Source organism: Miniopterus natalensis, chromosome 17 (genome assembly GCF_054644295.1).
Source record: "Miniopterus natalensis isolate mMinNat1 chromosome 17, mMinNat1.hap1, whole genome shotgun sequence".
In the NCBI taxonomy this organism is placed as follows: domain Eukaryota; kingdom Metazoa; phylum Chordata; class Mammalia; order Chiroptera; family Miniopteridae; genus Miniopterus; species Miniopterus natalensis.
In genome coordinates this window covers 30,235,059-30,250,451 of record NC_142097.1, presented here as the reverse complement: position 1 = coordinate 30,250,451, position 15,393 = coordinate 30,235,059, and the positions used below count along the sequence as shown (strand labels likewise).

The following is a 15,393-nucleotide window of genomic DNA, read 5'->3' as shown; positions in this document are numbered from 1 at the left end:
AATCCCCCCGGGGCCAGTTCCTGGTACGGCTCAGACGCTTACCTTGGCACCTTCGGTGTACATCTGCGACAGGGACCACGTCTGAGCAGCTCTGTCCAGGCCTGGCGGGCGGGGCACAGGACAGGCGTCAAGACGTCAGGGTTACAGGTGGGACTGTCACAGACAAGTGGCTTTGGATACGTCACTTCGGTTTTCTGGTCCTTGATTTTCCCGTGTGTAGAAAATAAGGATTTGTATATTGAAAATAATTTTTACGTGTGGATTTTTCTGGGGAAAGGGTCCATGGCCGCCGTTCCTTTCTCAAAAGGGTCGTGTTGGTTTATAAATTCTTGTCGTGCGCCTCGGAGTGATTCTTTGGCTGCGCGTTTCTGGGGATGTCGTACCTCTGGCTTTCAGCGCGTTTTCTCCGCCTGCCTGCTGTGTACCAGGGCCTCTGACAGGGTCCGAGGACGCAACAGGAAATGAGACAGTTTCCAAGGAGACCACTCTCCCACGGGGGAAATGGGCCCGCAAACAAAGGACTGTGATTAGGTGTCCGAAGTAAGAAGATGGAAATTCACACCGGGCGTGTGAAGAGCACGGGGCGCCTGGAAGGGTGGGCGTTTCCTCTTTGCCTCCAGACGGGGCATGAACGGGTGAAATGAGAGAGGGGCCCCTTCTGGTTTGCACAGCGCAAGGCGTGCTCCCACCCACTGACCCTGTCCCTCCCAGCACCCTCCGCGCGGGGCTCTTGCCTCATGCTGCCGGGGTGCCTGCTGGTCTACAGTGGCCGTGGGCCTCCTCCTTCCTGGACGGTAGCCCTACTGTGTACTCCTCGGACCTTCTCCTTCTGGACAGGAAGCCCTGCGTCCTGCAGGAGCCCCGGGTCCCACCAGCCCTCACTGGGCTCCCCTGGGCCCCGGTCACGTCTAGCGCTCCTGAAGGGTGAACCTTACAGGCACAGGGCTTGCTGCTCTCAGGTGTAGACCCGAGCAGTGCCCAGCAACCCCCTGGCTCTGCAAGGAACACTATTCAATGGTAAATCTATTCTTTAAAAAAAGAAGAGCAGGAATATTTGTATCGGCACATGGTGAACTGGAGGGGCAGACGCTGCAAGAGGCCCGGGTTCTAGTTCGGTTCCCTTACGTACCAGCCGGGTCCAAGTCCTTCACCATGTTGGTACCCCTAGTCCGGGCTGCCACCACATCTGCCCTCAACTGTTCCACTTCACTGTCACAGGTGCCCCGTTGTAACTCAGTCCCCATAGGGCAGCCACAAACATAAATCAGAGGTGCCACTGCTCTGCGAAAACTTCCCACGTTTTTGCTGCACTTAGAATAAAATCCAAGCTCCTGGCCAAGTCCTGTGACTCCTTCCATGAGCTGGGATCTGCCTATCCTGGACCCTTGTCCTCCTCACTCAATAAGCTCCCTGACCTTTGCCTATCTCTGCATCGCAGCAACGTCAGTCCTGCCTCAGGGCCTTTGCACTTGCCGTTTTGTGTACTGGACTGCTCTTCAGTGATCCAGTCATGTCTTCTTAGGATTCAGGTCTCAGCTTAAAATGTGCTCTTTGTGCGTGAGAAGTCTTTACTGAGGATCTCATCTAAAATTTTCCCACCCCACCCCCATCACAGTTTTTTTCACTCTCTTTTACTCTCTCGTGTTTATTATAATCTGAAATTATCTTATTTATTGTCTGTCTCCTCCGCCCTTTGAATGAGCCTTGTCTGTCCCATTTACTGTTGTAGTCTCAGCATCTACAGTAGGGTATAAATTCAGCTCATAATAGTCAACTATGTGTTGAATGACTGAGTGAGCCATGATGATAAAATCATTTAGTATATCTGAGCCCCAAGTCCCCGGCTCTATGTCTGATCTTGGATGATCTTAAGAAAACTCTCCAAGGTAAGTATTACTTTACAGTTGAGGAAACAGAAAGCCACATGAGTGAAATAATTTGCCTAGAATCATAATTGTGGCCTGGAAGTGTACCCCCTTTGAGATACCTATAAAGATTCGAAGGAGAAAAGCAGGGGAGAGAAATTCTCTCCATTCTTCCAAACTTTAAGTCCTACCAGAAAGTTACCCATCCACTGGAACAAGATGCTACCTATCTGGTCCAGCCGAGCAAAATCTGCGGCCAGGACTCAGCCTAATGGGTGGTAGGTTCCGTTCCCACACATAGTTCTTCTGCGTCTAGTTCATTCTGAGCACGCCCAGAACATTCATTCACTCATTCATTTGTACCTCGATTTACCACGTGGGTACTGTTAGCAGCCAGGCACTGTGATAGGCACAAGACAACTCCAGGGAGGAACCCCTGATTTTTGCTAAGGGTCCATTCCTAGTCCCTAATAAGGTCTATTGGCCAAATTCTAATTCTTTTAGCTAAATAAAATATTGGATATTAAAGCGCTTGTTAGCCAGGGTTCTGGCACTCAAAGACTGTTAGTGATGATGATGACGTGAGGACCTGGACCTCCTTTCTCAGCAAGGTGGCCCGGAAGGGGGGAAAGATATTTAAAATGCCCTGGGCATTCTTGTCCCCTTCGAGGGCCACCTTATTAAAAAATTCAGCGCACATGACTCTCGTTGCCTTTTCGGAAATCCAAAGCCTGTACAAGCAACTGAAAGTAATAAGCATAATTTAAATGCTGCGTCTTTCCTAATTAAAATCTATCCAGGAGGGGATGCCAGAGCTATTTGAGTCCACTTGGCAGAGGAAGTTCCATTATAGTCATTCAGGCTTCTCAACAGAGCCCAAGGGGAGGGGTGCGTGTGCGTGCGTTTGTGTGTGTACATGCGTGTGCATTGCATGTAGGGTAAGTGTGGGAGGTGCCACCAGAACGGATAGCTCTGAACAGGTGGTAGGATGTGAATTTTCAAAGGGAGCTGCGGAGGGAACCACTGGAAACTCCTCGGGCTGGTGAATGACCCTGGAGTTTGCCTGGGCCGTTTGAGGTGGTTGGGGGGGAACCCACGGGACTGGCTTTGGCGGGGGAGACGCCGCGTGTTGGTGGCTCTCCTTGGAAACGGGTTTCCAGAGCAGCTGTGTCTCCCGCTTCCCCGCGAAAGACCGGACAGCAAGCGGGCGACTGCTGCTCACCCGGGGCCCCTGTCCAGGGACACCCCCCTTGAGCAGGCCCAGAGAGAGCAGGAGAGGCGGACAACAGGGAGGAAGGGACGAGAAGGCAGCACGTGGGTTTAAAAGGTTCAGGGACGTGCTCCCGAGGGAGGGCCTGCTTTTCGGGGGGGAGTCTGTCTCCGCGCCGAGGACAGTGGGCGGAACTACGAAGGCAGCTGGGGCCGCGCTTTCCCCGTTCCGGGATCACCTGGCCCTGGGCCTTGGCTGCAACCGCTTATTTTTTTTAAATACATCTCACGTATTGTCTCGGGTTGATAAACGTGTTTCTCTCCCGGCAGCCCTCTGGCTGTGCCTCCCGTGGGGGAGGAGAGCAGGGCTGTGGAGCCCGGCGGGGGAAGGATGGTGCGGATCCGACCGTCCACACCCCGCAGGGAAGGGGGGCAGAGCAGTGGCAGGCCCGGGAAGGGGCTCGGCAGACAGCACACAGGGCAAGAGGGATGAGAGTGGGAGTTTCTGCTCCCAAATCAAGGTCAAGCCCAGGGTTGCTGGGGGTGGGAGGGGAGGAAAGATGACTAGCGGGGGGGGGGGGGACACCAGGTAGGGACATGGGGTGACTTACCCCCGAAGGCAGGCGGCACCCACTCAGTGTCCCAAGATTAGGTCCTTTCCTTGTTTTTTAATCTTCGAATACGAGAACACAAAAGCGCATGAAACATAAAGGACACGCTGAATTCCGTAGTCAGGGCTCGTTTCGGGTGCTGTCCCTAACGTGCCTCCGGGGTGCCGAGGACATCTCTGCGGAGGGGCTGCGTTGCAGACATGCGCGTCTAAACCGCACTGAAGGAGGTTAGCCATCGGCAGGGGGACAGATGGGGCGCTTGTGTTGGAAGTGGGGGGGGGCTCCGGGGAGGGAGTGACTGCTTCCAACCAGGGGACCGGAGAAGATTTAAAAAGAAAAGTGACATTTCCATTTGTCTTGAAAAAATGGGTAGGATTGGATCCTTAAGGACCACGCTCGGGCCTGGAAGACAGTGGACTGAGCAATGAGACTCTTCAGGCCTCCATTTCTCTGCCTGCAAAACAAGTGTTGGAGCATCTCTGCCCTTTGGGTCCAAGTGGGAAATAGCAAAAGAGAGGGCAGGGTGCCCCGTCAGACAGCACCTGGGGGGCAGGGGTGGCCGCACTTGCCCTGAGCTGTGTGGGGCGGTCAGCAAACCTCTCGCCTTCTCTAGGCCACAGTGTTCTCAGCCGAACATCAAAGGGTTTATCAGATGAGATATCTCCAAGGCGTCCTCTGACGCAAAGCGTGTTGTGTGATCCTGACAGAGCCTTGGGGTGGGTGGGTGTCTGAGAATGGGCTTCCCGCTCACACGCACACTTGGGTGAATGGGGACCCAGAGAGGCAACTGCGGTGTTTCCAAGGTCAGGGCCAGGGGCCGGGAAGTCTGGGCTTTTCCCGTCCCATCCACGTGCCCGGTCCTTGGATCTCCACCCCCACTTCCGCTATAGGTATTCCCACCTCTCATCCACACCCCCAACTCATGCCCCCCTCTTCCACCCAAACACAGACAGAAGGGAGAGAGGGAAGGAGCAGGGGAGGGGAGAAGGAACTAGAGAGAAGGGGTGCGAGGAGAGAAGGGGCGAAGGGAGGGGGAGAGCATGACCATTTCGGTGCACAAATAGCTCAGATCCTAGCTTCCCACGGAGAACTGTAAGACCGAGGGAAGTCTCATCTGTCCGCTTTCCCACCCCTGTCTCCTCTTTCAATTTACTTTTCCTCTATTCCTGAGATTCATCATCATTCAAAAGAAAGAAAGGCGCTTTGGTCTTTTAAGGGTACCTTTTCATGAAGCTTCTGTCGTGTTCCTTCCTCTGTAGTTCTGCGAGCGGGGGGGGGGCCGGCGGGGACCTGAAGGAAGGGTGATGGGGGTTCTGCAAAGCTGCCCGTAGGAGGTGGGATGGGCTGGAGACAGGGAGGGGCACCTCCGGCTGTCACAGGAGCCTGGTCAAAGGACACTCATTTCCTGGCCTTCCAAGCTGTGAACAGAAACGTTAGGAAGGAGAGGAGGTTATAGGTGGGGAAGATGCCTTTTGGGAAAGGCAGTCCTGTCTCAGATTAAATGGGTTAGGCCCTGCTCCGTCCCCCCACATTGTAATCTTTGATCTCTGGGGCGGTGGAGAGAGAAGCCCCAGGGTGCAGGCTGGGGAGTCAGCGCCCAGCCAGGGGCATTTATTTTTTTCACATGTACTCAGAGCTCATTAATGATAGCTGAGGAAGTTGGGGTATGTTTGTAGGGCATTCAGGAGACATAGGGATGGGCTGGGGTCGGAACGCAGGGCAGTCAAAACACAGCCCCGCTCCCCTTCCTCTCTGAATTTGGACAAGGCTTGCCTCAGTTTCCTTTTTGATCCAACCCCGAGCACCTCGCAGGCTGCCGAGAGGGCCGCCTGAGCAGCAGGGGAGGGAATGTTCAGCTGCGCCACGGTGCCCAGAGTTGGGGTCCTTGTCCCGTGGCGGGGAACCATTCTCCTCCCCTGAGTGCATCCTCAAGCGACAGGTTCATGGGGAGACCTGCCCTTTTCTCCCCTCCTCTCGCCCCCTTCTCCAGTCCCAGGAGGCGGCCAAGACAAAGGACAGAACTGATTTTTGGAGAAGAAGCCTGGATGGTCGCGGAGCTCGTGACTCGGGCTGGAGCCCACCAGGTCTACCCAGCAGGAAAACGGCACCGTTCCCGACTGGCCGGGACTGCAGGCTCCTGCCGACGGCTCCATCCAGTTCTTTACATCCTGGGACTCATTTTCAGGAGTGGCCTCAGAAAGTCTAGACAGATGTGGCTTAGGGGCTGCCATCTGTTTGGGAATGGGGTGCAGTGGCAGGGCCCTTGGGACTCACCCCGAACTTCTCCCCCGCTGCACAGGGGCTTCTCACGCTGCAAACGGCAGCTGCTTGACCGTTGAGCACAGGCCTCCAAAATCCCAACGGCATCAGAGGCGACAGCGGTGGCTTAAAATTGGGAACGCTCCATGAGTTTCGTGTTTCCACAATCAACTTCAGAAACGTGTGTCACCTCTCCCCGCTGGTTACTCATCCATGAAACAGATGTGTCGCCAAAACACGGCTGCGGCTCTTAAGTCTAGTATTTGAAGAAAAAAATGCATCTGCCGAAATGTCCTACACGGACTCGATTGTAAGACATCAGGAGTGAAATCAAATCCACCAACGTGCAGGGGGCGGGGGCAAAAGCCGGCGTACAGTCGTTGGTATGGAAAATGATACATAAATAATACAGAAATAGGTACTATTATCATTCCCCTTTTGAACGTGAAGAAACAGGCTCATGGAAATGAAGCGGGCAGGATTTAACCAGCCCAAAGCCTGAACCCATCCATGAAACAGACATGTCTCCAAAACACAGCCGTGTTCATATAATTCATAAATAACACAAGAATAATAAGCTTTGTTTCGCGTACTCGCAACTGTGAACCTACTCTGCCACACCCTGTATGTTGATCCTCGGTAGTATTATTACAAAAAGCAAACATCTGGCGAATTCCTCTTACACTCTGGGCATTCTTCTAAGTGTTTTACATACACGTTCTCACTTAATTCTAACAACAATTCTATAGAGTATTATTACGCCCATTTCATACATAAAACTCAACGCAATTCAGCAAAATTCCCACCGTCACACAGATGGTGAGGAACAGAAATGGATTCAAGGCCAGGTTTGCCTGCGCCAGGCTCACCCTCCAACCGCAGCAGTTGCCTTTTGCTTTGCTGGGCGCCTCCTAGGAAGCCAGGGGGCGGAGGGGTCTAACTCCCAAACTCTGGGTCCAGGCTTTGGGCCTGGGTTCAATCCTGTCCGCTTCATTTCTACGAGCCTGTTTCTTCGCGTGCAGAAGGGGAATGATAATAGTGTCTACTTCATAGCATTGAGAATCGAATGAGACGTGGCAGGTACGGGGTTCAGGGCTCGGTAACGGTTAGCTTTTCCTGTTATTTCCAGGCATTGTGCCAGGCTCTGTGGGGTGAAAAGAAGTCAGAGAGACGGGGCTTGGGACCCATGTCCTCCATGACTCAAAGCCCAGAGAGGCAGCCTGGCTGGAGTGGCTCGGTTGGCTGAATGTTGTCCCATCAACTGAAAGGTCACTGGTTTGATTCCTGGTCAGGGCACATGCCAGGGTTGTAAGCTCGATTCCCAGTAGGGGATGTGCAGGAGGCAGCCGACCGATGTTTCTCTGTCTCCTTCTCTCTTCCTCTCTCTCTAAAATAAAAACATATTAAAAAAACAACAACAAAACTGAAAAAACCTGGAGAGGCAGAGGCCGCACACTCCCTTCATTTACTCGGGCCCTTCTCCTCCAAAAGGTCCTTTTGATGTATCACCAAGAAGTCATCTCCTGAGCACTAAGGCACAACTTCAGCAATTCTCACCCCATGCCTGGCTAAGAATGCCCAAAGAGACTTCTAGGCCAATTATTTTCAAAGAGGGAACTGAATTCACAGGCTTCGAAGACAGGCTTGATGGTTGGGCTCCTTTGTTATGATTTAAATATAAACAGAAGAGCCATCCCACAAGGATGGCATACGATGGACCCTGGGGACTGACGGCAGGTGAGTGACAGGCCATCTACAGTTTGGCTTCACATTAGTTCCTACCACCGTGGAGTCCAAAGTCTCTCCAGGCCGTCATTTCCTCTAACTGATTTGAAGGTGCCCAGTGTAAAATCAGCTGCCCAAGGAGGACCTTAAGTTAAAGCCATTGTCCCTGTTCTTCTGAGACAGAAGAAGAAGGTGATGAACACAGAGCTGAAGCCCTGCTGTAGCTGCTCGGTCTGAACTGGAAGGCGGACGCCCACCGATCTGTGTGCCAAGCTCTGCTCTGTTAGGAAACCACATCGAGGCTAGAGCATCGCTCATTCCCACACCACCAGCAGCCACCTGCTCCCCCTTCTGAGCTGGAGACCTGTTTTGTGTCCTCTGAAGGAACAAATGGTCTGAAATATTGAACTGGACAGAGTGCTCCGGGTGCACATTCTCTTTCCCGGGCTCCCGGTGACGTTACTGATTGAGGGCCCGGGATGGGCCGGCACCTGGGCATTTGTTATGTCATTATTTCTCCCCACCGCCCTCAGAGGTGGAGGTGATGACTTCATCTCACAGATGAGGAGATTTAGCTTCGAAAATGCTTAGCAGCTGCTCAAGGTCACATACCTGCTAAGTGACAGATTTGAGTCACCGAGCTCCTCACCACAGACCTGTCTCTCATGCCAGAGATGCTGAGCTCCTTGGCCCGGGCTGCAGCCCCCGTGGTGCCGGTGTTTCAAGTTCCCCGGGTGACTCTGCTGGGCTGCCTGGGTTGGGAACCACTGTATGACATCAGCCTTCCTATAGATCAGGGGTTTTATTCCATCTTGCATCACAGACACCTTTGGGGTGGTGGTGGGGGGAGCTATAGATCTCTTCTATGAAAAAAAATATAAATTCAGTTATACACAAAAATTGCATGCACTTTCAGGTGATTATGGAAGCTTTGGAGCTTCTACGTGGATTCCACCGAGTGTCGTGAACTCAAGGCTGAGTCTATAAATCCTTGGCTCCGGGTACATGGCCACACATGGGAGTGAGCTGAGCCTTGAAACAGTTACTCCTGGTCCCCACCCCAGATCTGATTCAGCAGGACCGAATCTATAGTCCTATAGTATGTTCCCAAATGATTCTTATATATCCAACCAGAAAACAGTCTTTGGACTGGTTTTTTGAGACCACAACTCTAAACGATACCCATTCAATGGATGAGAAGTCATTAGGTCAGCGGTTTACCTCCCCAATCCTACTGTCTTCTGTCAAGTGGGAATAACAATTGTCCCCACCTGATAGGGTTGAAAAGGGGATTAAACTGAATATTCCATGTGAGTGTTTAGCAACGTGTCTGGCACATAAATCTCTGATGTTTATTTATCGCTAATTATATAGCAGTATTTTATCATCTATCTAACTCATCTCTGTAAATGATCTCTTGGTGATTGAATGAGGAACAGAATGTAATTCCTAGCAGGATGTCAACAAAAATACATGAAAGAAAGGAAAAAATTCGAAGTTTATTAAACATTAAGAATAACAAAGGTTTGCTTCCACAGCATAAACACCAACCACATCATGGTACACAATTAAACTGACCTCAGGTGACCTTTTACCTGTTTGGCGGATGCAACCTTTGTGGTGTTGCCCAAAACATAACGGTGAATTATTGTGATGTTTGGTAAGGTGCTCCAAAATCAAAGATTTTTATGTCTTGACTTAAATATTTGCACACACGCACACTCCCCTACATACATTTGGCCCTCTGCAAAATGTACTGACTTCAGTTGCCAAGTTCAATCCATCAAGATCTAGGCTAAAGCTTTGCTCATTTTTTAAATGGCATTATAAATTGTAGAGAAAATCTGTAGGCGACCTTGGCCTCCCCAGTGGGGGCCTATGTGCCCTGAGCAGGGAGCTGGCAGGTGGAGAACAGGTGTCTACCTCGAGGAGGGCAGAGAACACAGTGTCCAGTTCCCTGCAGCTTGCTGGCCCTGGGTTAAATCTAGGCCTCCACACCCCCGGCACAAGCAAGCAGACCAAGCAGGCCAGCCTTGGAATCACTCTGATTAACTTTAATAAAGTCTGAGTTTTCCTAAAAGGAACATCAGGGGGAAATTAGATAAATTACTGGAAAAAAGTATAAAGTCATATTTTATAGACATTTGTTGTTTTACCCTGGGACAGTGGGGGAGGAATCCACCTAAAATTCTTCCAGAAATAGATCCAAGACCTTGTCAATGTACATTTAGAATTATTTCGAGCTCCTTTAAAAGACTAGGGAATTGAAATGAAGCTCTGGGTTCTCTAGTACAGCTTCCTGCCCAGCCAACACCAGGATCACATATGTACTCTCCTCGAACAAACGGTCCTCCTGCAGATGAAAGGCCTGTCAATCTTGCTCAACGTGGGGTTTTAAAAGGCGGCCACTTCTTCAAGAGAAGGACATGATCACCTGCAGCCTTCCCATTTCCTACCTGCCCCCACAAGGCAGCATGAACAGAATGGTAGGATGATCATTTCTTGCCTTTCTTTGCAAGTCTGGTCAAAAGAAACGATGATGTGACCTTATCAGGAAGCCCTGGACCACTCGTTCCAAATCGCGTCTAAATGATGTTGGCGCGATATGATTGGGATTCATTTTTAATGGCTAAGTAATTAATCTCTGAAAGATGCTTATGATGAAACGGTGAAAAATGACAACAGGACTCTTAGAATAGCTGCGGTCTGCAGAACTCATTTGACTCTGGTTGATCCGAGTCACTCCAAACTGGGCCATGGCCTCCCACGCCATTTAGCAGAACTGCCTTAATCATGAGTTAACTGCCCTGGATGGAAGGCGGTAAGTCTAGGAGCGTGTGCTCACGTGTGTGTGGTGACAATGACCTACATATAAGGCACGTGTACAGACTCCAAAGTTTAAACATTTTTAAGACGAGGTAGGTCTTCCGAAACCCTTCCTGGCACATGAAAGAGTAAGTTTTATTATGACCTTTTTATTTCTTCTGCAGAAAGTATTTGTGATGCTCACTGGATACAAACAATCTACTTCCAAGAAAGACCAGTGCTCAAACACAGGTTTTCCTTTTTCCTGGCTACCGTTTTATACATCAATGAACCTGGGTGGTCCAGGGTACAATCCCTTCAATGCGTCTCCACTTAAAGATATCACTGGTCTCTGCTTTTGTGAATACTGCCATTTAACAATTCTGCTGCTATGAGCCTCTTTACTGATCAAAAGGCCAATCCCGGGCTCACTTGTGTCCCTTACTGGGTATCACTTCTTCAGTTCTGCTTGAGATTGCCAAAGGCCTTGTTTCTTTTATTAGCCGTTTACCTGAGCAATGCATTTCGGTTCCAACACTCTTCCACCTCCCACTGTAATATGTAGCTTGGGACAAAATGAACACCTAGCAGGAATATCCTCCTAGTCGGGTTTCCCAAGACCCATGAGACAACTGCTGACGGACTGACAAGGAGACCACCAGGTCCCTAAAGAATCAGATACTCTGGAGGCAGGAAACTAGGAAATCCCGTGGGTGAAAGGGTATTTTAATCTAGCACAAAATGTTTCTTGGCAATAACAGCAGAATCTCTTGACATTACACAACTTAGTGAAACGAAAGAACAATCTTTAAAGTCGGAACATCCATCAAATTATAAGCCAACACATAGCACCGATATCGACCGTACAGCGCCGGAGACGCCCGTGCCCGCGGGGAGAACAGAACTGTTTGGGGTGTTTGCCGGGCTGCTCCGTTCCAGGAAGTCATCATTTTGAAGGGAACATTTTTGTGGCAGATGCTTTTCCTGAAAAACACTGTAGCATCCAATAAATATTTGGTTAACATCCATTTTGTGCTTTTGGGTGACGTTAACTGACTTCTTTCTGAGACCTCATAGGAAACAAGAAATCTTGCATATTTTAGAGCAGGATTCGTCGCAGCAGCCTCGATACTGTCGTAAAATTTCGAAGCAGAAAATACGCTGATGTGTCAGTGACAGGCTTAAAATATTAAAGACTTCAAAACCCCCAAGCCCTTCTCTGTACATCGTTGACGAATATATATCTTTGCTATATAATTTCAAAACATGGAATAGTTACCCTTTTCTCTTTGCTATATATAATATATGTCTTCCAAAATACATGGTCAGTATTTATATCTGAAAAATACTGTACAAAAAAAAACAACTTCCTATAATTACTCTGTATAAACATTAAACAATCTCATAATCTCTCCTTTTGGTCTATAGTAAACATTATTTAAACTGATTGGATTAACCACAGTTTGCGACAACACCATCCCCTTCTGAGATACACCAGTGTCTTTTACATTCATTTTTTTTAGAAGTCCACTTTATAAAAGCACATACGTTCAAAAGCAAACAGAGAATAAGAAACGTGAGCTCCAGAATCATTAATTTATGAAGCATTCGAAAAGGACGCCACTAGGAAGAGGGCCCTTACAAAACACCAACTCATTAACTTAACTGATTTTTTTTTTAAAAACAGCAAGGTATAATTCACAAAAATAGATATATTACAAAAAATGGGGAAAACTGAATCTTAAGCAATTGAGTTGTTTTGAATATCAAGAGGGCTATGGAAAGAGTTAACTATAAAAGTAGGGGGTGGGGGGTGGGGGAAGGGAGAGGGCAAAACCAAACGTATGGATGTCAAAAGCTGTTGCAAGATGCATTTTGTTTTGTTTTGCTTTGGCTCCTACACTGATCAATGAACCCCTCCTGCGCAGACCTGGCACGTCCCTCTGCTTCCCTGTCCTGGGGGTGTTCTGGGCATGCTCCAATGCATTACTGTAACTTCTGTTTTTTAAAAGAGGGCGGAAACTCTTAGGGAGGGAAAATACCCTACGTCCACTAGTAATACTCAGGCAGCATGCTCTAGCGCACAACAGGATTATTGCTTGAGGTACAGACGGTGCAAAAAACACACTCTGTGTTCTATAATAGTACTTACTTATCTGGGGTGGGTAGAATGGAAAGGAAACTTAGTAGAGAGCGGGAAGTGAATGCGGGCTCTAACAAACCTAAACAGCACTTTAAATCTGAGGACGCTCCACCACCCGAACGGCAGGAACGAGGAAAGCGGCCTGTAGCTGGGGCGCGCGGGGGAGCAGTGCCCGGGACCCTGCGCGCCGGTCTCGCGCGTAACTTACAGGCCGAACAGAAACAAGAGCTGTCGCCCCGAAACCTCAGAGCTGCTGTTCGTTCTCCCAGGGCCCCCCTTTCGGTGGATCCCGGCACAGGGTCCTGGGAAGATAGGTGAAGAGCGAACAGGAACGAAGCCACGCGGAAAGGGCGCGCGAGTGGGGAGCAGGGGGAGCGGCAGGAACACCCGCGAGGGGGCTCCGAAGTCTAGTAAAAACACGGCACCTTTCTGTGTTTGGAGCTGAAAGGCGAGAGGGTTCACCTGGAAACGACAAGTGCAAAGGGCCCCGCGCGCGCGCGCCCCGCCGGCCGCGCGGGGAGCGCAGGCACATGCACGCGCGCGCCCCCCCGCCACGGAGTCGGGGCGCTGGCGGCGGCCTCCGGTAAAGTGCTGATGTCGGGGTGCGGCGCTATGGGACGGGAAACGAAGTGTCCATCTAGTCCAAAGCCAGCCCCCCCGCCCCCCCACGCCGTCCTACAGGGGCCCGTGCCGGGCCTCGTACTTGGCCAGAATGTTCTTGCACTTGCCCAGCTCCTTGCGCAGGTCGGCCACCTCCTGGCGCAGGGCCGAGTTCTCCTTCTCCAGGAAGGACGCCCGGATGGCGATCTGGTTCTCCTTCAGCCGGCGCGCGTCGCGGGAGCGCTTGGCTGCCATGTTGTTCTTTCTGCGCCTTGCCCAGTACTTGTCATCCTGCTCGGTAGTCACAGAAGGAAAAAGAAACGAGATATTAGATTTCAGCAGCGGCGCCCGGGGTCCGCCGGGGCGCTGGCAGGCCTCGGGGTGGCGCCCGGGCCCCGGCCCAGGCGTCTCCACGCGCCTCTCCTTCCTCGACAGTCTCTGCGCGTCTGGGAGGAGAGTCTGTGCGCCCTGGTGTCCTTCCTGGAGCAAGGACCCACCTGTCACCACACGCTCCACTCTCCTTGCCCAGCGGAGCATGTGCCCCACGGGGAGAGGTCGGAGGCGGAGCGAAAGCCAGAGGCGCACCACACGCCCTAAACTGCATTCCAGATTTCTCCACTCTTTTTGCTAAAAGTTTTATTTTAAATGAACTCTTCTCTTCCATGGGCACGCCTATGCTTTATGATAGAAGTTGATACAATGTGGCTGGAAGGCCACTTGGCGAGATCTGTCAACTGTTTAAAAGCAGGTACCATTGACCTAGCAATTCCATTTCTAAGATCTCGGCCTATAGCAATCTTCATGTGTGTGCACACAGACACAGGCACAGAATTTTCACTGCAGCACTGTTTACAATAGGAAAAAAACAAAAAACAGAGGGAAAATCTATCGGAGATTTAATAACTACATAACCATGGAGACTACTCTGCAGCTGTTAAAAATAATGACCCAGCTGAACCGGAGAGGTGTTCATGACATACCTCTGAGTGGGGGCACACCGGCCATCTGCAGATAAGTATGTGTGGCCTCATCCCACTTTGGTTAAAAAAATTGTAATATTACGTATTCATAGGAGAAGGCCCAGAAGGACTTATGCCAAGCTGTTAACAGTGATGCCTTTAGGAGGGCAATTCAAGGGAGGGGCCAAGGAGAGAGGCAGGATCTTTAACTTTTTATTTTATATCCTTCTTAACTATTAGGAGATTACATAATGGGCATGTACACTTTGGTAATTAAAAACAGAAATTAAAAAAGTAAACTTCTGCCTGCCACCGATCAACATGCTCATAGTGGTGGCTAGTATCAAAGTAATTTACTCTAGTTTCCTGTTTAACTGTCCTCTACGCATTAATTAGCCTGAGTAATGTTTAACTGTGGTCAGCAAGAAAGCAGTCCCTTCTTCCCCCTCCCCTAACGACATCGACATCGCTGCTCCCCCTGCCAAAAGAAAGGGGAGGTTTCCTGGGAAGACTAAGAAATGCCAGCCTTCTTTTAGACCTTCCTAATTGATTTATGGTGCCACCTGGTGAATTTTGCCACCTCTCCTTTTTTTTTTTTTTTTTTTAACAACTTGCAAGAGCAAATCCTTCCATCCTGGCAAGCCTAATACCTGCAGGCACATGCCACCCAGAGTACGTGGGTGAGGCCAGTTCTCACCCTCCCCCAGGATTCCAAGGGGCAGCTGGCACTGGAGGAGGTCACATGGGTTGGGGCCAAGGCTGCAAGCCAGGTCCAAGGTCAGTGGTCCACCTCCATACCCGCCCATTACCCTCAGACGTGTTTCCTAAACAAAGACCAAGTGTGAGAGAGACAACTGTGTGCAGGCCCCTCTGCCTTTCACATGCTGGGGCTCTTATTTACAAAGCACTTTCAGCTTTCTATGCATTTCATAATAATAGGTAACAAAGTGAATAAAAAAGATCTTCCTAATAGCTGGTACCAGAACTCTTCTTAGAGAGGTGTTAGCTTGGGGCAGGTGTGCAGTGGCTGTTGGTGGGATTTGGGATTTGTGCTTCCAAAAGGTAGCAGGGAGCTGGAGGAAGGGGTGGGGCCAGGCCAGCTGGATGAGAGGCTGGGGGAGCTGGGGGCGGGAAAGACTTCCCAGGGGTGGATGGGCCCATGTGAAGTCTCCAGTTCTGAGACGGGAGTTGTCTGTGTTACTTGGATGGAAGCCCCA

At 50.4% G+C, this 15,393-nt stretch overlaps 1 protein-coding gene across 2 annotated transcripts in view; it reads right to left on the bottom strand.

Moving 5' to 3' along the window:
* Positions 1–13,155: 13,155 nt before the first annotated feature.
* The window catches only part of HLF (HLF transcription factor, PAR bZIP family member), a 45,705-nt gene continuing 43,467 nt past the window's right edge, over positions 13,156–15,393 (bottom strand). The window contains exon 4 of one of the 2 annotated variants that reach the window (XM_016207202.2): positions 13,156–13,511. In XM_016207202.2, the coding sequence (XP_016062688.1) occupies positions 13,293–13,511 (219 nt within the window). In that variant the 3' untranslated portion in view covers positions 13,156–13,292. The remainder of the gene's footprint in view (positions 13,512–15,393) is intronic. The other variant, XM_016207203.2, reaches the window with a different exon arrangement.